This window comes from Bacillus rossius, chromosome 7, assembly GCF_032445375.1.
Source record: "Bacillus rossius redtenbacheri isolate Brsri chromosome 7, Brsri_v3, whole genome shotgun sequence".
NCBI classification, from domain to species: Eukaryota; Metazoa; Arthropoda; class Insecta; order Phasmatodea; family Bacillidae; genus Bacillus; species Bacillus rossius.
The window spans coordinates 58,901,467-58,924,278 of record NC_086335.1 but is presented as its reverse complement, the minus strand read 5'-3'; the positions used below and the strand labels follow the sequence as shown (position 1 = coordinate 58,924,278).

At 36.4% G+C, this 22,812-nt stretch overlaps 2 protein-coding genes across 4 annotated transcripts in view; one reads left to right on the top strand and one right to left on the bottom strand.

Annotated features, from left to right (window-relative positions):
* Positions 1 to 14,779, top strand: part of LOC134534127 (nuclear pore complex protein Nup107) — a 34,538-nt gene extending 19,759 nt beyond the window's left edge. Inside the window, exons 11-17 of the mRNA XM_063372223.1 lie at positions 4,638 to 4,834; positions 6,658 to 6,853; positions 7,134 to 7,250; positions 8,512 to 8,688; positions 10,768 to 10,923; positions 14,233 to 14,334; positions 14,530 to 14,779. Coding sequence (XP_063228293.1) covers positions 4,638 to 4,834; positions 6,658 to 6,853; positions 7,134 to 7,250; positions 8,512 to 8,688; positions 10,768 to 10,923; positions 14,233 to 14,334; positions 14,530 to 14,637 — 1,053 coding nt within the window. The 3' untranslated portion in view covers positions 14,638 to 14,779. The remainder of the gene's footprint in view (positions 1 to 4,637; positions 4,835 to 6,657; positions 6,854 to 7,133; positions 7,251 to 8,511; positions 8,689 to 10,767; positions 10,924 to 14,232; positions 14,335 to 14,529) is intronic.
* Positions 14,780 to 15,756: 977 nt separating this feature from the next.
* LOC134534129 (testis-specific gene 10 protein-like) overlaps positions 15,757 to 22,812 on the bottom strand; it is a 28,430-nt gene continuing 21,374 nt past the window's right edge. For all 3 annotated transcript variants that reach the window (XM_063372224.1, XM_063372225.1, XM_063372226.1), the window contains 2 exons: positions 18,998 to 19,232; positions 15,757 to 17,348 (listed from right to left, as the gene is read on the bottom strand). In XM_063372224.1, coding sequence (XP_063228294.1) covers positions 15,900 to 17,348; positions 18,998 to 19,232 — 1,684 coding nt within the window. In that variant the 3' untranslated portion in view covers positions 15,757 to 15,899. The remainder of the gene's footprint in view (positions 17,349 to 18,997; positions 19,233 to 22,812) is intronic.

Sequence of the window (22,812 nt, the reverse complement as noted above, 5' to 3'; positions counted from 1 at the left end):
TCAAGCCCACTGACGAGATGCGGAAAAGAGCACAGAACATGAAAAAGTAGCTAGTTGATGTGAAATACATTTGTTTGTTTTTTTAAACTTGTAAATAACTTCAGTTGTATGGATGTATTTATAGTTTGAAAATAAGAAAAGCACCAAAGCCTATACTGAAGAGAAATTTTTAAATTACTTTTCATTTTATTGTGATACCAACTATTAGTTTTGTAATGAAGTGGCAAATCATAAAAAATTTTTAGATTCATTTGATTTTTTTAATATTATGTTTTGGAATGCAATGTAGGTATATTTAAAATTACCACAAAAAATAAATTATGTCAATTACAGCTATAAATTTTACAGGATTTTTAAATGCTGTAAAGAGGAATTAGGAACCTAATTTGGTGGCAGGCCTGGCATAAAGTGTGACAGTATGAAATTAATGGGAAAACATGTTTTCCACTGCTTTGTAAACTTGCAAAGGCAATGCTTATTCTTCCACACAGCAATGCAGGGGTGGAAAAGATATTTATTTAGTAAGCTCAACCTTATCAAGACAGCGCACAGGTCATGTCTTGAATCGCCAATGCTAAATGCTTTGTTGCATATCTCTTCTAGGAAGAATATGGCAGAATTCCAGCCAACAGAAGAAATGAGGAATAGGGCAAACATCTGAAAAAGTGATATTTAAATACTGCCAGTGGTGAAGTGTAGGCTACGTGTGTGTATAAATACTTGTATAAAGTGTTAAAAATTGAATTGTTTTGATTAAGTATAGTTAGGTACATTATGATCAAGTAATTTTCATAAAAATTGCATATTTTTTTGTATTTTTTAATGTACAGGATTTTACAGGATATTTTATATTCAAAACAAGGATATTACAGGATATATCACATTTCAATCAAGGATATTGTTTTCAAAGTGGTGGCAGCCCTGTGCTAGAGTACTGTTTCAGTGTTGCAAAGTACTAGTATACCATCCTTATTGGAACATGCTCCGAGATTTTTTCCGTCCAATATAGGTTTCACGTATTTGCATTGTATGTATTTATGGACTCTATGAAGTGAAGAACAAAATAAAGCACGGACATTGCACATATAACCTGTATTTCATTTTCTAGTGGTCTAGAATGGAATTCAAAACATGCCGAGTTGATTCCAGCCATAATGATGCTACGGAAACCAGAAGTTTATGTTAAATAAATAATAACAGCTACTGAATGTTGCCTATTTTCGTGTTTTGTCGTGTGTTGACATGTTTTTCGGTGTTTTGTCACACGTTAATGTGTTTTTAAATATTATTTCGTTTTATCGCGATTCACCATATAATCGGGACTCTATTTATTAGTAGTGATAATATTACCATCTTTACCTGAATAACCCCAGCACAATTTTTCATGGAATGTGTGTTGTTAAAACATGGTGCACGACTCATTCGTAACTTGACAACGCTGCACAACACAAGTTCCATCAAGTTCCAAGGTTGGTTAACCTGTTATTGATTAATGAACGTAAGAAATACATTGCAATAACTACTGGTTGGTTGTGGTTGCGACCATCTTCAGTTGCTGAAAAAAATAAAATATTATTTTAAAAAGGCTTGGGGAATGGGGTAAATCATGCTGGATCTTGTCGTGAAAAGTCGTATACATGACTGTAGGAAAAAAAATGTATGATTGTGTATTACAATAATTTTTTTAGATAAGAATTGGTTGTGTGTGATTCTTCAACGATTTCCCAAATTATTTCATTATAATCTTTGTAACGTAGCATTTATTTTGGTCATTCATGTGTTACCTAGTCGTTGGAAATTAGAATGGCAACAAGAGCTTAAGGAAACACAGAGCAATGTATAACACATATTTAGTACGGCATGTACAGAGATTTATTCACACATTATACAAACACCTATAATCCTCATACATTAATATAAATTTTCTTATTATGTTGGCTGTTACACATTACTGCTACAATTCATGTTCCAGCGATTACCAACAAAACACCTGAAATAAACTTATACAAAATTACGTATCATTCACTACTTTTTAAACATTTTCTCATAACCACACGAATTATTCCTCAATAAATAATTCTAACTGGACCCTTTTCTTTTAGTTATAATTACAAATTCTTTTTTATACAAAATACTTAAACCTTCAATTACAGATCAAAATTAGACATTGTTTTAACAGTACCAGAGACTTAGGAACGAGATATTTCTAACACAATTTAAATTTCAACACTTCTCCCCAAATAAAATTGACTAAAATCTTCAGTGTCGTTTAAGTGATAGCGGCGAGTGTTTTTTATTTCCGTTGATCCTTGACCTGATCACCCCAGTCGGACCGGAAACATCGACGGAGCGAATGTCTTTATTCTACCTCTGCCGCCGTGCTGATTCCCTGATACTTGCACATTTTCGCCGGCTCTTAATTCACACTATTTGGTAATAAAACGAACACTATACTAGTGCAGAAAATTGGAGACAAATCACCTAACATGCTGTTGCTTGAAATTATTTTAAAACAGTTTTTCATTAAAAATTTACCTCCTTGTTTATGTTCATTGGTAGTCTTAAACGCCACGACTGGTAGTCCCGCTAATGCCACTGCACTACGCCCTTAATGTTTTAATCAAGTAGTAACACCTTTTATTTTCACCGTATTAATAGAACGAGAAAATATATTTTTTTTTAAAGTATTGCTGAGCAGAACTCTGTTATGCTCCTAGTCGCAAACCACTTCATGACCCTCGGCGGAATTTTCTATGTTCCCCTTGGTCATTTTACTGCAAAGTCCGACACCTACTTTTTACTTCCGAAGTCCCGTGCCAACTTGCAAATTGTTTCTGGGCTACCACTGAATTATTACCAAGTCCGTAACTGACTTGTATAATTTGCGGCCTCTCTTACCGCCTTTTTCGGCATCCATGCGCAGCTTGAAGACCTCAGCGGGCAGCCTTTCGGCGTCGATGATCGCAGGTGCGGGTCGTGGTCACCGCATTATTCACGCAGCCGGTTGAGAGAAGACTCTCTCGAACTCGTGCTAGCAGCCTGCTTATATACTCGCTGCGCTCCATACTAAGACAGCGAGGAATATTCTGGACATCCTGAATCGGAAACGCGGCTCGGAAACTTCCGACCACGTCCACGTGCTCCGATCAAAGGCGATTCGGCACGAGTGGACCCGAGGATCTGCTATCCAACGCGCATCAATTGAAATTCGCGCGCCGAGTCCGTGCAGTGTATGGCGGGTGGTATCCCACTAGCCCGCAGGGGCGAGTTTCCTCGTTACGCAGTACCAACCTGCGTAACACATGGCCGGGATTTAATGGCGCTTTATTGCAGTAAACAAAACAGCTGCAATTGGGACCCATTTTACATTCATGATGCTTTTTATTCGTATCACGGTAAACATGTTATCCTTTACTGTTTATCCCTAAATAAAACATTTACTGCCTGATATCTGTAGAAATGTATATTTGTGCAAAAAATAAATTTACTGTGAAATATTGATACATTTAATAGTAATCTTGTGCAAGAATAAAGAGTGCTTAAAACAGTTATTGGCAGAAGGTACCGAGAATGTAATTAAGTTTACAGAAAACTGTAAATGTGTAAATGCAATAATATTATAGTTTCAAATAATTAAAAGTCCTTAATAGACGTTTAATAGAAACTTGAAATATTGTCACAAGTATTTGGCCTGTACAAATATTAGTTTTTAATTCAAAGAGAATATCAAATCAAATGTTTTAAATATTTGCAAAATCTAATTGTGAATATTTTTCTTGGCGAAGCTTTATTACACTTGTTTTATTAGATACAGAATTTAAAAAAAAAAAAAAAAATTTTTTTCAACATTTGAATTGATTAAGTGATTAATCCGTTGAGTCCTATGCATAACATCATTCAATAAAAATTATAAAATAACCATGCATAATATTGAGGATTCATAAAGCAACGGAGTGCCACCTTTTAATTTTTTTTTGGTAACTAAACTTTATTCAAGCAAAACATATACAACACAAAAAAAAAAAACTAAATATTTTCATGAGCGAATCGTAGGCTGCCAACGTTTTAAAGCTTTTCAACAAATGCTAAGCTTCACATCAGAGGTAAAGCTTGGCATCATAACCGTAGCTTCAAATAAAATGAACATTAATTTCCTGGCGCAAAGCGCTCGGCATCTAATAGCGGGACCAAAAACATCTTTCGGCGTTTATGCGAGTTTTTTTATCCCAATTTTGACGGCCAAAAAACAGGTGCGACGATTATGCGATAAAAGAGGATATGGGATTCGACCCCTCACTAGTTATGAATAGTAAATATTTTTTACATTAAGATGTTGGTACATTTTTCAGACACATATATTTGACAGCCAGTTAATTTTTTATGTTCTGAATAGTTATACATACTTATTACAAATTATTATATCATAAAAGGGAATCATGTTTTAGTAAAAATTATATTGTTTTGGTGAAATACGTATTATGAAACATTCTCCTATCATATTTGTTACAGAATTCATAAAAAGAATAAAAACAATATCACTGAAATCTCATTGTTTCGAAATGAGAAGTGTGCCTTTTCCTAACTAGAGTAGATGAGCAGTTCTAGTTAGTAGTATCGCAATTCCTAAACTGTTGAAGGTGTTGATGGAGAAGCAAGAGCCAAGACTTGTGGCGTATTACGTGTCGGCGCTCCCGCCAGATCTGCAAGTGGAGCTTTACGCCAGTTTCCTGCGTAACGTAGTCGACCCAGAAGATCGGCGACTGTGTCTGGAGCTGGCTGACAATGCAGGTTTGGACGTCGACGTCATCGCGAAAACTGTGGTGGAGAACATCAGGTGAGTAAATATATGTAGTGAGTGTGTTTCATTGAGAAGAATGTATGGCTTTATATCTAGTGCATGTGTACTTCATATAATATTCTGAGAAACTAACCTTTATGTAACTAATATATATTTTTTTTTAGTATTCCAGACTTTCCTGTAGTGATGGGGTCGGTGCTGGTTCTCGGTTCTCGTTCTGCTGGTTTTCAGCAAATTAACCAGCACTGAGAATCGTGAATATAATGTCTGTTCCCCCCCCTCCCCCGAAAAGTGGGTCTTATTTAGAATTGCTTCTTAACTGGTAGCTTCGATTATTATTTGACAATAAACATTAAGAAATTCCACTAAATAGAAACTTTAAACAAGCTGATTCACTTAAAGTGGACACGAAATGGTTAGGTTAGGTTAGGTTAGGTTAGGTTAAAGTTGGCATTAAAACACAAGAGAACGAATAATTTACAAATTGAAGTGAAAGTTTCTAATAAATTGTTTATTAGTATCACATTTTCTATTGCACTGTTTTGGATTTGCCTGCAAGGAAAGTTTCATATTTAAAGTTTAATTTGCTATGCAATTCATTTCTTAAATGTAATCTGAAAATTACATTATTCGAGATTATGTTCGTTAGATTGTTTTAAGCACAGCAATTATGGTGATATTTAGTTTATTATAAATAATATTTTTTTTATATACTTTCAGCTCTCAATATTTTATGTGTAGAATTAATTGAAAAGGTCTTTAATCTTAAGACTAATTTTAAACAAAATTACTATTATTTTAGTCTACACCCTTATCATGATATACGTATACGGTACTCTGTAATTTTCCTTACTTAAACACTGAGCCGGTAATTATTAGATCAAAATTTTTATTTAAAAAAAAAATCATATCTTTGCAGGTTGAATAGTAATTGGAACAGTTTTCAATAATTCAGACCTATTCATTCGTCAGTAATAACACAGTTGCAGCTTGCAGTGAATGAAAAGTTACTCTACTAATACTATTGAATAATTATTCGATAGTTCGGTACAAATAATGATTGATTTTTCGATAGTAGAAATTAGTCTATGGCGCCCAACACTTGGTCAGTGTTACAAATTATTGCACACTATACCCAAAATTATTGTACTGTATAGCAGCTTATTACCGTAGCGCTAGAGTGGTAGTGGGATGCAGAAATGAAATATTTATCTGGGTTCCAGACAACTAACATTTGAAAAATAGTATATTTTGCTTGCTCACTGTGTTTTATTGTTATCATCACCATCTCTCTCATGCTGACTGGCTGAGTTTTTTCGTCACCCCCTTTCTCCTATAGTATGTTTTTCCTTTCAAATGCCCTTCTGTATTTGCCAGCCTTAGCACTTCTGTCCCTTCAGATTTGTATTGATGAGGTTTCACTGTATATCATGGAAGTAAGTAACCTTTAACCATAACTTCATTCAAATCATAAAAAAAAAAAAGTAATCTTTTAATGTTTGAAATTCAAGGAATGTGTTTACCGAAGAAAAAAAAATTGTTCCAAAGTGTACGAATCAGAAAAACTAATTTCATTTGTTTAATTGTGCATCTCTTATTGAATATCTTTTAAACTACAAAGTCTTGGTAATTTATTTTTATTGTTTTCAATGTATCTTTTAATTAATCATAAATTATTTTACCACTATTTCCGTGTTGTAAGTGTTAAAAAACGGCTTTCCTAAAAATAAAAACCAAAAACACTAAATATTCTGTTTGAAAAATGAAATTGCACTAGAAATAAAACCATAAAATCTTGTCTCTATCAAAGGCTCTTGCTCGGTGACAAAATGATTCCACTAACTGCCTGAAAATTTTAGGAGGAGCGAGGATGATGCTGGAACGCCCCAGTTGCAAGCAGAATTGACGCGCCTGGATCTGGAGAAGATATCAGCCTTAGACTGGCTCACTTTCTACCCGGAACAGCGACTGGAAGCCATGTGGCAGGCAAACGCCGTCATTCGATACTTCCTGGCAGCCGGCAAGACACGTGCTGCCAGACTAGCCTTCAACAAGGTGAGGTTGCTCTTCAATACATTCACTCCTGTGAAGTTGTATTGACTCACATTTCAGTTAATCACAATGCATTAAATATTTTCCCGTACTAATAATTGCTGCATCTCTGTAGAAAAGTGAACACAATGTATTTAATTTAGTATTCAAAAAAATTGTTTTCAAAAATATAGGTTAATGATACAAAAATTATCAAGGCTAAATAAATCTTGAATAGGTTGTTATTGTTTGACTATGTCTGCAGTGCTTGCTTAGATGGTTGGTGGTATTTTTGACTTTTCAGCTTCCAGAGAATTCAGTTGAAACCATAATGAGACAGTTTCAAGTTGATGAAACTACTCCCATACCACCACGAGTTTCCTCAACTATAAGGGAATATCTCTGCATTGATGTGTACCTGGTAGGTAGTAACTTCTGTCACTCATTCCATTTACAATTGAGTGAATAATGTTAGGATTGTGTAAAAATTCCGTAATCCAAAAAAAAAGTTTAAAAAAATTCTCAACATATATGTATTTCAGTTTCAGTAAGAAATTTCATAGCCAAAATAACTGAGATCTTTAAAAATTGTTGAGTCTTCATTGTGTGATTATTGTAATCTCTCTATATAGTTAACCTCTTTACTACAAATCTGTTTATATAAAATTGTTTGCTAAGCCACTATCAAAAGTTTATATAACACGGGGCATTTTACCTTTATAAAACAGTGAGCGTCGCACTTATCATCCCGCCTCAATAACAAACATACACCCATACTAGACGGGCCCCTTAAGTAATGAATATATATGTGATAGTTTGTTAAATTTGTTTTACTTAAGCCTAGTTTTCACAGCGCGTGGCTTGGCGAGCCTGGTCCAAAGTTTGTTGCACCTTGCATCATGGAAACGCAAAGTCGTTATTGCTACGGGTGGCTCGGCCTTTTCCTGGAAATGTCAGTAAACACTCGAGCATCGAAGGCTTGTGGTTCGACAAGTACAAGCCTTATTGTGACAGCCAGTGCGCAGATTTACCAGGGTATTTCCACAACGGGACTTGCCGTGATTCAAGTGACCGCAAGGAACCACATGCAATGACAAACACACTCTAGTTGCTTCATCAACTACCGTACACTCAAAATTCTAACTTTTAAGTCAATCACTAGCCCTCATAAATGGTATATAAGGTGGCCGAGCAGCTCACAAAAAAAAAGTAATCTTTCGATGTTTGAAATGCAGGGAATGTCTTTATTTCCTGACAAAAATTGTACCAAATTGCATAGAGCAGAATAATTAATTTAATTTGTTCTACTGTTCATCTCGTATTTAATCACTTTTAAATCACAAATGCACACGATTTATTTTCATTTTTCTGAATTCTGTTTTAGACCAATTTATTACGGATAATTTTAATGCAAAAATGCAGCATACAAATACTACACTATTTCAGTGGAGTAAGTAACACAAAACAGTATTTATAAAAAATAATAACATTAACACCAAAATCTTCTGTTTTAAAAAACCAAATTGTACTAAAAATGAAAACCATAAAATCTTGTGCAAAAAAAATCAGAAAGTATGTTGTTGTGGTTGTTGTTGTTTATTATTTCAAAACCGAACATTTCTTTCATGAATTATGTTCAGCGTGAGCAGCGTGTGTGGTATGGGTGTGTGCTGCTCCCCCAGAATGCCGAAGAAGGCTTCACCGAGTGGTACCAGTTGTTCCACAACGGCAGGCCCCAGGAACCTGCGCGGCCGCCGGGAGAAGTGACTTTCACCCGCCAGGTGGCTTATGAGCACTTGAGAAACAACTACGAGACTGAGCTGGAGCTGTGGAAGATGACAATGGCGCAGCAAACAAAGGTACTAGTTGGTTTACTGTCTTCTCTTTTTTTTTTGTGGGATTTTTTTTTCTCAACCTTTTCCTATCAAAAATTTAGCTTGTCTTGGACGCAAACTTTATTTTGGCTAGCAGTCATTTATTTCTTAGTAGTATGAAAATAACTATTCTGAATGTATTGATTTGGAAAATGGTTTTTGATTAATGCTTCATAAACTTCTAAATTTAAAAACAGTCTTTTAGTCACTTTACCGAGAAATTATCCATTTCTCTCTCTCTCTCTCTCTCTCTTTTTCTCTTTGTTTCTTGTGTATGTGATAAAAATAAATTTGTTGTAATATAATTTTTAATCATTAATAACGTAATATACATAGTTTGTTATCATTTGTGCACCTTTACATGCATTTATGTAATATGTGCATATATTTATATGATATTCAATAGTAGTGCTGTTTAAAGAATTAATTCCAGACTCTAGTGCTCATAAATTAATTTAAAAAATGCACATTCTAAACATCTCAACACAGATTATGGGGTAAATATGTATTGTACGGATTAGCGCCAAAAAAAATCTTACAAATATGAAATAACTTTCATTATATGCTATCTTACGTCCTCTTTTCAGAACCGCCTGCGGAGATAAAAAATTCCAAATACTTTTGGAGATATGGCCGTTCTTATTTTGCTATACCAGACGTGTGTATTAATTTGACCGTCGCCATTTTATATTTTGCCGTGTGCGCGTGAATGTCTAAATAACAGAAAATTTCCATTAGGTAAGGTTAGTTACATTATAAATACTTCAAAATAAACCGAAATTAAAAATTATATCAATTTATTTTACATGTTGTATAGTTTTAAGTATTTATAATGTAACTGACCTGACCTAACAAAATGGGACAAAGGTAGATTAGGTCAGGTCAGCTACATTATAAATACTTTGAAACTGAACAGACATTAAAAATAATAAAATTAATTTTATTGGTTGTTTAGTTTTAAAGTATTTATAATGTAGCTGACCTGACCTAACAAACCGGGAAAAAGGATGAACAGAATAAACTCACGTAAGTTTCTTTTTACATGATGTATTCGTTCACGTGAGAGTCCTAAGATCCACATAAAGTTCTGCCATTCCCGATTACACCCGAATATTCACCTTCGGCCAACCTCGGGATTTATTTATTTTTGCGCAGGAAAAATGAATTGAAATATTAAAAGTGGTCGGATAGGTTAGCTACATTAAAACACTTTAAAACCATTTGGATGGTTAGTTAGGTTAGTATATCTACATTAAAATAAACACAGAAATATTAATAAATAAACCCGAGGTTGGCCGAAGGTGAATTGTTCGGGTGTAATCGGGAATGGCAGAACTTTATGTGCATCTTAGGTTTCTCCGTTTGGGAACATCGCAAAAAAAAAAAATGATACTTGTAAACAAGCAACCGTTATCGCCGCACGAGTTCACAGGATGAAAATTAAAAAATTCGATATCTCCAAAAGTATTTGGAATTTCTTATCTCAGCCGGGTTTAATGAAAAGAGGAAGTTTAAGAGCACAGAATAAAGGTATTTTCGGATTTTTAAATTTTTTTTTAAAAAAAATCGCCAAAAAATGAAGATTAAAAAATTCGATATCTCCTAAAGTAATTGGAATTTTTTATCTCCGCAGGCGGTTCTGAAGAGAGGACGTAAGATAGCATATAATGAAAGTTATTTCATATTTGTACGATTTTTTTTGGCGCTAATCCGTACAATACATATTTACCCAAAACTTTTATTTCAAGCAGTATGCGCCAACTTGCAAATTTGTTTTTTTAATGTCTTATTTGTTATTTCTGTTTATCATTGGAAAAATTGTCACATTTGTGAATAGAATAATTATTTTGTATTATGCTTAGTTTTGTTTATTATATTTAAAAAAAAACTCAGTTTTAATAAAGTTGCTAGAAAATTTTATTTAAAAGTCCTGAGAAAATCCTGAAATAGATTTATTATTTATAGACACCCAGAATTGGTATCAAATTCTTAAATGTGAGAGTTCTTAATGAAATTTTTTTTTGTGGAGGTTATATTTTAACATGGCTTTGGTACTACACACAGACGGTGAAAACTCTCCTGTACAATGTACTGATGTTTCCAAACGGGGGGTGGATGGTTGACGAAGAGCCATGGTCGGAATGGGGCGAAGGCGATCTAGAAGAACTGAAGAACCGTGAGCAGCAAATGAATAGCTTGCGTCAGCTGTACATTCATAAGGTAAGAACACTATCAGAAGTTTGGGTCAGGTAAAATCTCCTTCAAACAAAGTATTTCCAAAGTCCCAGGGAAAACCTTATCCAACCAACGGTATTTTCACTTTCTATGTAACAAATACTTTTCTTCCCTTAGAAGGAATTTATTTAAAGCAAAAAGACAGTAATATCAACTTTTGTTATATTTTTAAAAATTATCTATAATTTTTTAATATTATATTATGTTGAAAACTGAAGAAACATTTTTTTTAAATTAAATTAAATAATTTGCACCAAGAATATTCCTTTCTAAACTTTCATACAAACAATTCACAACACTACACTGCAAAACTATACCACAAATAATGAATATTGCTGATAAAGTAATACCTGGATAAACAAGAAAATAAATAATTTAATTCTTTTGTAGACTGATAGTTCAAAATTTTGATAGTTTTTCCCCCGAGAATTGTGGATAATCATATGCTTGATTTGCTACCTGTGTTTAGTTTCATTTCTTTGAAAAGAACTTCTTTATAATGGACACATAAATTCCATCCTGGAAGGTAAGACAACTGTGAAGTTACCTACCTCTGTTATGTTTTAAAGTTTGATATGAATAGCTTTTAAGCAGAGCTTTAAGTGTAGTAGAAAGTGATGGAGACAGCCTAACAAAGTGTGTTTGTTTAGTTGATATTTGAAGCATTGTTTTTCGGTGTGATTATAAATTTATCAATAAACGATAAATATTAAATTGGTGTGTTTGTGTAAAATGTTATGCGGGTTGAATACTAAAGGCACTGTGCATTCTAATTTGGCAGCGAATGTTGAAACTAATTGTAGGACGATAGGAATTGAGACACTGTGCATGGCCAGCCTTCAGGGGAAATGGTCAAAATGTTTAGCAATATGGATGGTTTTAAAAAGGATAAAGGTAACGCAAAAATATGTGCGGTTGGGTACAGTAATGCTTACAGAAATGCATAACCGTAAAAATATTTTTATTCATTCCGAAAGTGGAAACTAAAAAAGAGAAATGAAATTTGTGGATTTAAGCTGTAGGCCTGCACTGCTTATAAAGTCTGGTACAGTCAAACCTCTCTGAAACGACCCCTCACGGTTCCCAGGAATAGGGTCGTAATAGAGGGGGAGTCGTAATAGATGTTTTCCGAAATTTTCAGTTCATTTCAACCCCACCCCCCCTTCCCTAACCGCTACTCGCCAAGAAACCAGCCGTACAATGGCAGGATGCTGTCACAATGCTAGGCGGCTTTGCTTTAAACGTTTAAACCCACTTCAACCTTCATGACAAGTCCGTCGCCCTACCGGCCACCTCTAAAGAAAATATGTCAAAAGACAGTTTTATTTTTACTGGTTAGTTTACATGTACGTTTTCTGCTTGCCGTAGTTAAATACACTAGAACCCCGATGTCACGAACCCCGGATTTAACGAAGCAGTGATTTTACGAATACATTCTCAGGAACCGTCAAAAAATTGGACATTTTGACCACAATGTGAAAATCAGAAAGAAAGAAAGAAAAAAACGAAATTAAAGATCATTAAAATCTGTTAATTTTAACACACATCGTATTTTTGTGTCGGCTTTAATACTTCCAATAATGTTCATGTAAGAATAACAAAAAAATAATTGGACATTTCCTTTAAAAAATGTGGCAGCTGTAGGTTCTGCAACGCGAGTGGGCGCACACGAAGCTCGCCCGGCTGGCTGCCGGCAGCAGCTTCATGACGCATAAGCTCACCCCTCCCTCCCCTCGTTAAAATTCTTCAAGGCTAGCTCATCCTTCCCAGACACACAAACCATCTAGTGTCCTTACTTATAACACCCCAACTTCGCTTCCTTTGAAAAACCTTCAGTGAGAAAATGCTCATTTCACCCTCCCTTCTCCCGTAAAATTGGGCTATTATGAATGGTGTACTAAAGCGGTGAGGGAGGGGTCAATGTCACTTTTCACACCAAGTTCGAGTTCAGTCATCTCTGGCAAGGAATTTACAAGCTTTCAAACTTAAATATAAATGTATTTTAATAGCAAGGGTCCTATGAAAAGGAACATACTGAATAAAATCAAGCTTCTGTCACCAAACAAAGCATAAAACGGCCCAATGTGTGGTCGGTTCGTTATTGCTCGCGCGAGAGGCGAGACGTGGAATGTTAGAAGAAAGATAAATGCGGGGGAGACAGACGGCAGCCAGTGTGTTTCCTGCTTGGGGAATAAGTGGCGTAGCCTTTTTTTTTATGCTGGGTGAAGCGACCTTTTTCTATCAACCCACGGGAAAAGATAATTGCTTGAGCTGTCAAAATAAACATCGCTGCGGCAGTTAAAACAAGTCGAGGCGGGCGTGCATCCAGTCGGTCGCTGTGTATTGTCAACCGATAGTAATCAAAATCAAGAGAAATCCAGCAGGTAGCTTTGCCTTAACTGTGTACCACACTAGACATGCAAAGAGCTAAACCTAAACACGTCACAAAAACCTTTATCTGCACCCTGCCGGCAAAGGAATGTAAAATGGGGGTTGTCAAGCGCTGACAGCGGTCAACAGGAAGTGGTATCTAGTTTTAGATATACGCTGCCTACGGCAGTACAGCACTCGGCAAGAGAAACGCAGTAACACCCTACTCACCACAAGAAACTTTTTTTCTGTCTGATTTTCTTCGGATTTTCGGCAATTTTTTCACGGTTCCTCGAAATCGGGTTGTAATAGAGAGGTGGTCGCAATAAATGGGGTCGCAACATGAAGGTTTTACTGTATGCATAATTCAAAACAGTATGTACTACATATTAGGAAGTCCATGAATATACGCTCAGACTATGTGGACGTTATGTTACTTGCGTGGAGATCTCATATTTTACTTAAATTAATGCATAGTTTTTGTAACTGAGGTAGTAAAGGGAAGACATTTGAAAACAAACAGTGAATAGTCTGAATATTTTGGAATAGAAGTCAAATTTCCATGCTGAAACAAACAATTATTCTGTTAAAGAAATTAAACAAAAATATATAGGTATAAATCAGTACAACATTTATTTACTTTTACCAATGTCACATCCCGTTAAACATATTTTTACATATGGCCTGTGCACTTAACGATAATGTTTTGCCATCACTATTCAATCATTTCACGGAATATTTTCTCACACTGTAACGTTCTTTTATTTTAACATTAAGTTTATATAATTTCTGTTTATAAATGGATTATTTACATATTATTTTAGATACCTAAAGAGTTTTTTAATTTATATATATACATATAATAGACTAGTGTGTGTTTTTTTTCTCCAAGATATTGTTTGCTTCATGTAATTTTTTTTGCAGGTTATACTGTTGCTTTTGTGTGTGATGCACAATATGAAGGAAGATAGCGAGTGTATTAAAATGTCAGTCACCATTGCATCAGAGTACCACCAGCTATACAAGGTATACCAAAGAATATGCACTGTGCAATTAATCAAAATTTGAAAATAAAATCTTGAACTAAAGTCTTAATGAATTTAATTTTAGATTTTAGTAGATTTAAATGAGGTGATGCGTGCGAATTTCTAAACATTTTGTACTATGCCTAGCACATCAGAGTTATTTCTGTTTGTAATTGCAATTCATTGTGTTTTGCAGGTGTTCACAAAACAACAACTTCGAGAATTGCGCCTGAAAATCTGTGATTCATCACTTTCTGTGCTGGATGAAGGATGCGACAGCTGGGGATTTCCCTCGACTTCTTAGCTTGAACATTCTAGCGAGTTTGTGTGCTGCACCTCGAGATGGGACAAGCAAAACATTCAGTAACATTATTTAACAATGTTTTCTTTTTACCAGTAAATTATTAGTGATGATTTTGTACATAAACAATTGTGTTTTTATCATATGCATTGTTTATTTTTTTATTTTTTATTATCAAAATCCCTGTGAATGTTTACAATGCCTTTTAATTCCCATGGGTCAAATCCTTGCATTTACGTAACTCAGTCAACATAGAATCCAATCATGACTGATTAAGAGTTAAGTGGAAACAGACAGAAATAATATCTTCTTTATAAGTTTTCCCTGTTAATAAGTTTAAATTTTCAAGCACCTTGAAAAACTTCTTAAAAGAGGTTTACTGTAACTTAATACATTTGTCTGATTAACAAGTAAATGCTTCTTAGTTTTATTTTCATGCAAACTATATTAAACATTTGTAGGTCATGAGCTTTATTGAAAAATTAATTTCCTTGTGAAATAAGAGTCATGGAGACAATTAATTCATATTGTAAAATATGCTATATATTTTTTGTGTCTCATTATGTTCTATCAAATGAGCATAAATTAAACACTCCATCAACTGATTTAAAATTAACTTCACTAAGTTTAAAGTACACCACACTTATAGAAAACTGTATTCATATTACCAACACATAAATAAAATTGCTTAAATGAATAATGAATGGATTATATTATGGCTTATTGTCTCTTTCACATCAGGGTCATTAGAGACAATGTGGATGATATGAGAATGAAGCATTAATTGAAAGAAAAGGTAAAGGAAACAGGAATTCTTTGAGAAAACACACAGGCTCATAGCAACATCTGTTACGTTTACCACTGTGAAAAATGTTGGTCTGACCCCACTGGGAATAAATGGGATTTTCTTGATGGCAAGCGAGTGATCTGACCACTCGACTACTTTTGCCGTACTGAATTGCTTGAAAATAATGGTGTTGGTCATGAATTTATTAAAGTGTGTAAATAATAATGTTTTGCCTTGCAAACTGTTAAAAATTACATTTGGCAATGCTGTGTTGGGAAGTACAGTACAAAATTTCATAAAATGATGTAAGATAAATATAGTTATTGTGTATGGAATGGTCTGTAGCACACGTAATTTTATTACTGGAATATAAATAATAGAATTTAATTTAAACCATATTCTTAGTTTAACAAGTTATTGTCATTAGCATTGACTTAAAGCAGACCCAAAAACATGTAAATTGAAAGAGTAAGTGGTATCAATTGTTATCAAAAAACGATGCACAGTCGGTAACGATGTGCGTGGCGCTGTTTTTGGTGATGGTTGGGGTTTCTGTTGCACTGCCCTTGCGAACCACAGTGTGTTTGGCGTGCCACGCCGCCACGCCGGGACCAGTGGACGTGAAGGTCGAGTGTACTCGTCCGAAACGCTCGGGAGGCGATCGTTGCTGCCTGATCTCTGCGACTGCCGCGGTCCTCTGCCTGTTGCCCTTCGTGGCGTAAGTCTCCCTGTGGGGTCCGCACTCCTCGCGGGGCTGCACCGTGGTGATGGGGTACTGGACGGGAGAGCGAGCAAAAGTCAGAGGGTTGCACCTCGCAGTTGGCACGGGTACGTCGGCGAGTCGCGTTTCTGGACGGATCGGAGACGTGGCGCGCGTTGAAACGCATGTGCGCGTTTGCTGGATTTCTCTCCTGTGGGCATCGGCACGTTCGTGCTTGAGATCCGCAACCTGCCGAGTGTACCTCTGCAGCTCGCTGGACTTCTGGAACAGCTGGTCGCTGAGGTCACCCACGTTCTTGCGTAGCTGGCAGTTCTCGTTTTGAAGGTTTATGTTGTCCAGTTTTTCTTTTTCGCGTTCTTGCTTTGCATTTTTCAGTGCTTGCTCCAAGCACTTCAGTTGCGCTCTGTCGTTCTTCATTTCGCTCTTTAGTCCCCCTTTCTCAGCCGCCATGTGATCCACTTCTAGCTGTAGCTGGTCTTTAAGTGACATCTCTTCATCTAGCTGTTTTGATAATGTGGTTTTTTGAACTTCTAATTTGCCAATTTTCTCATTGGCCTTGTTGAGTTTAAAATTGGCTTGTTCCAGTTGCTCTTTCAGCTCTGACATCTTGGTTTCTTGTCTACGCACGGTGACCTCCCAGGATCTCAACTCGTTTATCATACCTTCCACTCGCGCTTCATCTTTCTTCGATTCTGCCCTAGCTATCTGCAGTTCCTTTTCCAGATTCTGGTTCCTTTCCTCTAATGCTTTCGCTTCCGTGCAGATATTTCTGAGCTGCTCTAGCATTTCATTTTTTTCTTCGTTGGTTCTCACAAATGCACTTTTTAGTTCTTCTTTCTCTAATGTTATGTTCTGCAAATTTTGACATAGTTTTTCAGCATCCTTGCAAACAGAGGCCAATTTCTGGGTGAGGTTAGTAACCTCGGTCTTCAAGCTGCCGGCCTCTTTTTCAGCAGATGCCCGTGACTTCTCTGAAGCTTCCAGCCGGGGTCTCAGATCACGGAGCGCCTGCTGTGCGTTGTGCAGTTTCTGCTCCAGCGCTGTGTTTTCCGGAATTGCTATGTCAAGTCTTGCTTGAAGACGTGTCGCAGTCTCCTCTGCGCTCAGGATGTGATATTCCTTTGCCTGCAGGTCTTGTTCCAGTGTGCTGACATTCTCTGTGAGTGCATCAATTTTTGTCAGAAGGCACTCTCTCTCTTGCTCCACCTGGAACAAGATTTTCTCATGAAAATATTTTTATTTTATTTATTTATTTATTTATTTATTGTATGGGTGTTGCATGAATAGTTAGGTACTTAACTTATTACGTATTAATATTGGGCATAGTTATTTTATCATTTTTATTGAATGGCAATATTTATTGGTTAACATTGCATACGTTAAATAATTTTTTTTACTTCAATCTTGTATTTTACAAAATAAGAGTAATGCAGTTTTGCCAAGAAAAGTATTTGCAATTCAATTTGACTTAGCAAATATTTTCAAAATTCAATTTGATATTTTCAAAATTAAATTTGATATTCGCTTGTGCAAAACATTTGGCCGCAACAGATTACGGGGATGCCACTTGCGAATCCTACATATTTCCATCCTAAGTTATATGTGTTTGTGTTTATATATATAATGTACGCACACATATGCTCATGCACACACACACACAATCACACAAAAATGCTCTCAAACAGTATTAATGAAGAGAAAGTGAGCCCGAATCTTAGTTCAGACACATCTGTTCAACTTATTTCTCTATTTGCTACCAACTTGGCCAGGTACACTGTACCAAGCAGTGAAGAAGCTTATTTGTACAGAATCATGAGCAAGAAGGTTGTGGAAAAATTGATTTCCAAATATTTTTCATATCACCATTGATATACTAGAGTCCATATAAGATTATCTTAACTCTTTTGAAACCAAGGGATGAAAAAAGTAAATTATATGTTAGTGCTTCTAACCTGAGAATAAAAGAAGTATTAACACACTGGTAAGCACACAGGTTAGCAGTGTGTGAAAGAAAGTAGTTTTGTAATATGAGCGCTTATAAAAAGATTCTATGTTTGAAACTAGATAGTGCTAGAATCAATTATTGCTGGTTTTTATTAAAATAATATTTAGTGTGTTAGCAGCAATTTTAAACTTCAATGCTGTAACAGTTTAGCTTTTTATGTGTTTGAAGTTTATTGGGAACAAATTTACAGTAATGTTTCTCATTACCTAACATAATTCAACAAAAAAAAGTACAATATGACAAAACAAATTAGTCAAACACCACAAGACAAAATAAAAAATAAAAGGCCCATACCCATGTGTCAGTATGTCAGTGTTAATAATAATGCAAGGTTTTTTCAATGTAAGTACAAATTTTAATTTCCCAATCCCCCCTGAAATTATCCTCCCTCCCGACAAAATTTCCCTGTATTTACTGCTGGGTACAGTCTTAATTGATTTTTTTTTTCTTTTTTATCAAGTGTCGTCTTTATTTTAAATCATGCTGTGGTACTGTTGCGGTTTTTTTTCCCCCTAGTGATTTGTTTTTCTTTAGCTTTTGACCAAGATAACCATTGGTTAAGTCTTGCATTACCTTTATCTTTCATTGCTATTTATTTATTGGTAAGCTAGTTCTGCTGAATTGTTGGTTCTGTGTTCATATTTTGTTTCATACTGTGGGTTATTTCCTCTCTCTCTCTCTCCCCCCCCCCCCCCCCAACCCTCTTAATTTCTCATCTAAGCTTGCCTTTCAATTCCTGCAGCAATTTTTTCTTGCCCAGCGCACACCCCACGGGTTCACGGGAAATGCCAGCGGGGTGCCGTGACGGGAGGACGGAGGACTGGGGGGGGGGGGCCAGCCGCGCACGTACCTGCGTGAGCGAGCCCCGCAGCAGCGTGTTGCCGTTCTTGAGGTCCGCGACCTGCCTGTCCAAGGACGTGCGGTCCTTCTCGAGGTCGCGAACCCGCTGCTGGACCGAGGCCAGCTCCGTCGATGCCTGCAGGTAGTCCCCCTCGGTCTTGGCCAGGTTGCGGTCCGAGCGGCTCAGCTGTGCCGAGGTCTGGTTGTACAGGTCCCGCAGGTGGTCCAGCTCCGACTGCGCCGTCCTGAGAACTTCGGCTGGTCGGCACTCCCACACATTCTGTTCTCATCCAGCTTTCTAAAAGTCCAGTTGTCTTGTCTCGGGTTAAAAAATTTTATAGGTCAAAGGTCATAAATGCGTGTGTATATTTTTTATGTGGTAAGTATAAATACAACAGTTTATGATGTGTGCAAAAAAAAATTAAATAGTTGTGTGGTACTGCATTCCATAATCAATGGGGGGCCCTATGGGATGCAGTGATATCCTCCCACCCCCTGGCTAACCGAAACTAAAAAATTTTGGGGCGGTAAAGAATAATCTTATATAAATGCTCTTGATAATGACTATTCAAGATGATGGAAATGTGTTGAAATACAGACTTGAACATTATGTGCTGTGCGCAATAGAAGTAGATTTATAAATTATGGATTCACTGCATTAGAAAACAATAAGGTTTTTATTGTTAGTAATTATTAGGATGAGAATCGGTTCCTGAAGGTCCAATATTCAAAGAAAAAAACCTGCATCACGAAATTTAACAAAAATCTTTTATTGGGCATTAATTTGTTACCATAAAATTTGAAAGTAAAATCAGTTTAATTCTATAATAGTTATCCTCTATTTTGTCACACAACTAAAGGACCTGTCACACAGTCAAACTTTTGATTCCATGTTTCCGTATCATGGTAATTAAAGTATATTTTATCAAATAATTTGCATATATTGTATACAATTATTAAAGTTATATCAAATAATGTAAAGGCCCTGTAACACAGTCCAATATTTGCCACTAAATTTATTTGACAATAGTGTTAGATTATGGTTTCAAATGGAAAATGAATTCCAGTTTTATCTATGAAATACTTAAAACCAATAACCTCAAATGTGATTAAAATAATGTCACACTACCAAAATTTGTTGGTGTGTAAACATCTTCATTTTTTACGGTATTTGGTAGGAGTAATGGAATGGTAGTCACAAGGAACGGAAATGTGTAACAACAGTGCTGCCATCTGTGGTGGATGTCATGAAATAAAGTTATTAAAGTAATTGGGACATTATAGAATACGCTTTTAATTAATATTTACAACATGGGCAATATTCAAATAAAATTCCTTTTCAAGAATCCAGGTCAAAAGCCATGGTTTAGTTTGTTTTTTTTGTCTTATTGATTTTATCGGATTCGGTTCATCATGTAGTTTTACCAGAGATTATGGAAACATACAGATAAATATGAGGTCCGATTCTAGATGTGAGAGGTGAATACAAAAGGAGGGGAGATTTTATATGACGACGTAACTCCGCGCCTTTGGGTTAAAGCCCGGATCACAGCCCTGTCCGCAGCGCGCCGCGGCTTTGGGAATGACGTCACTTCCGCTCCGTGCGCGCGAGAGAGTGCGCCGGCGTCCTGGTCTCCAGTCCCGTGCGAGCCTCCTTCGAGGCTAGGCGCGGTCGCGAGACGCTCCATAAACTCGCCACTATTATCGCTTTTGGTTCTGTTCTATAGTGTGTTATAATCTCTTTTTTTTTTTTTTTTTTTGTACCGTGTGCGTGAGTGTTGTTTTGTATCTGGCGTGTCCACGGGCCAAAACACGTGGACTAACACAACTAGCCTGCACCGCGGGAGACGTCCCTCTCGGCAGCTACACGGGCCGGGCGGTACTCCCCTGCCTCCCCGCAGGAGGCTGCTCTACGTGAGAGAGCTGGCGCCGGGCAATACAAGAAAACGGCCGAGAGACGTCCGCCATGTCTCCGCGTATCCTACGGAGACGGGTACGCGACATATTGTACTACATGTCTCAATATGGCGGCCGTTTGTTTCCTTAACTATCAGACATTAAGTTAGGAATAGACAGGAGATGTCACGCTGTGACGTAGATGAAGCTGCTTGTTACGTCATCATCGGTATATTGTTTTGTCCAAAACATTGCTTGATCATTGCTATATAGTTTAAATTGGTGATATATGTCGACTCATATCATTAAATTTTCATAATGAAGATTCGTTTTGTGTGTTGTCATATATATATATATAGACACACACACACATACATACACGCACTAGCTGCCCGACCCGGCTTCGCATGCCTATACTAATGGTAAAACATTAAGCCACATCTCCCATTTACAGTAATGGTAAATAAAAAAAAATTCAGTGAAAATTTATTACAATGCTGTATAATGTACCGGAGAGAAAATGAATAGCACCGATGGTTTCCCGACTCGTGCATGCAACGTACAACTGATGTACCCGCACTTCGCTACGGCAGTCTACAGGCAGATCACTCTTGTGCCGCTCATTGTACATGCCCCTCCTTGTGGGTACGCCACTGCCGCACGATGCCCGTTGCCATGGAGACGCAGAAGGCATGAACAATGCAAAATCCTGTTCTCATGCAGAAAAAGTACCCACTGTTGCCTAGTTTTAACCACCCATGGGATCTAATTTTCGGAAAATATCATCCTACGTAACATAAGGAACATTACTGGGAAGTTTCAAGTCTGTAAAATATATATACTTGAAAAAAAGGGCAATAAAAAAATAAATTAAACACACAGGAAAAAAAAAACAATAGTTTAGGTTTGCGATTTAAAGTGATAAAAAGTATTTAAATACTAATTGAACTGTTATGAGGGTACTGATTGCTTCGTTGTTAATATCACACGAGTGTTTTTTACTTGTATGGGAAAATTAAGAATGATAAGGCATCTAGTGCGTGGCAACAATGTTAATAGGCAATAGGAAATAAACTTCTAGCGCCTGCGGCATTGTCAACACACACTTCTTACGTGTACTGCATGTTGTATCTAACCCCCTCCAACGCATTTGATTCTAAATTGGACTTTTAGTAAGGATCCCTAATGTTATTATGTTATTGATGATATAATATAGCCTATAGCCTTCCTCGATAAATGTACTATCCAACACTGAAAGAATTTTTCAAATCGGACCAGTGGTTCCTGAGATTAGTGCGTTCAAACAAACAAACAAACTAACTAACTGACTAACTAACTAACTCTTCAGCTTTATAATATTAGTGTGTGTCTGTGTCTGTGTGCGTGGGTATATATATAAATATATCTTCTGTAACCAGTCCAACTGTTTACAGTCATATTACATATTATTATTTTGATTATTACTGTAACAATAAATGTATATTTCATGAGCCAATCTTATGTATTCATATTATTTTATTGTAAAGAGGACAACCAAAGTTTAACGTATATAACACATCTAATTGCCAGAGACAACACTCTTTTTAACTTCAGGGTCCTCTAAGCACTATTCTTTGGAAACTTTATTCATTTGCCTTAGTTCAGCACTTACACGCTAATATCCAAGTTTTATTTCACTATGCAGTTAATTTTGTATTCTGATTGTCCTATAGCTCCTTGGTTGCTAGGGACGGAAAATAAATAGTGAGAAGGAAGAAGGGAGAGATGCCATCGCCATCTTGCAGCGGGAAGACGTTTCTCGGGTTGGGGCGAACCAAAGCCTTGGTTGCCGCCCGAGTAATTGAAGACTCGCGTCATCCGCGGTCGTGTGCTATACAGAATTCTCCATACTATGATTTGTGAGAATAGTTCTAGACTGAATAAGTCTCG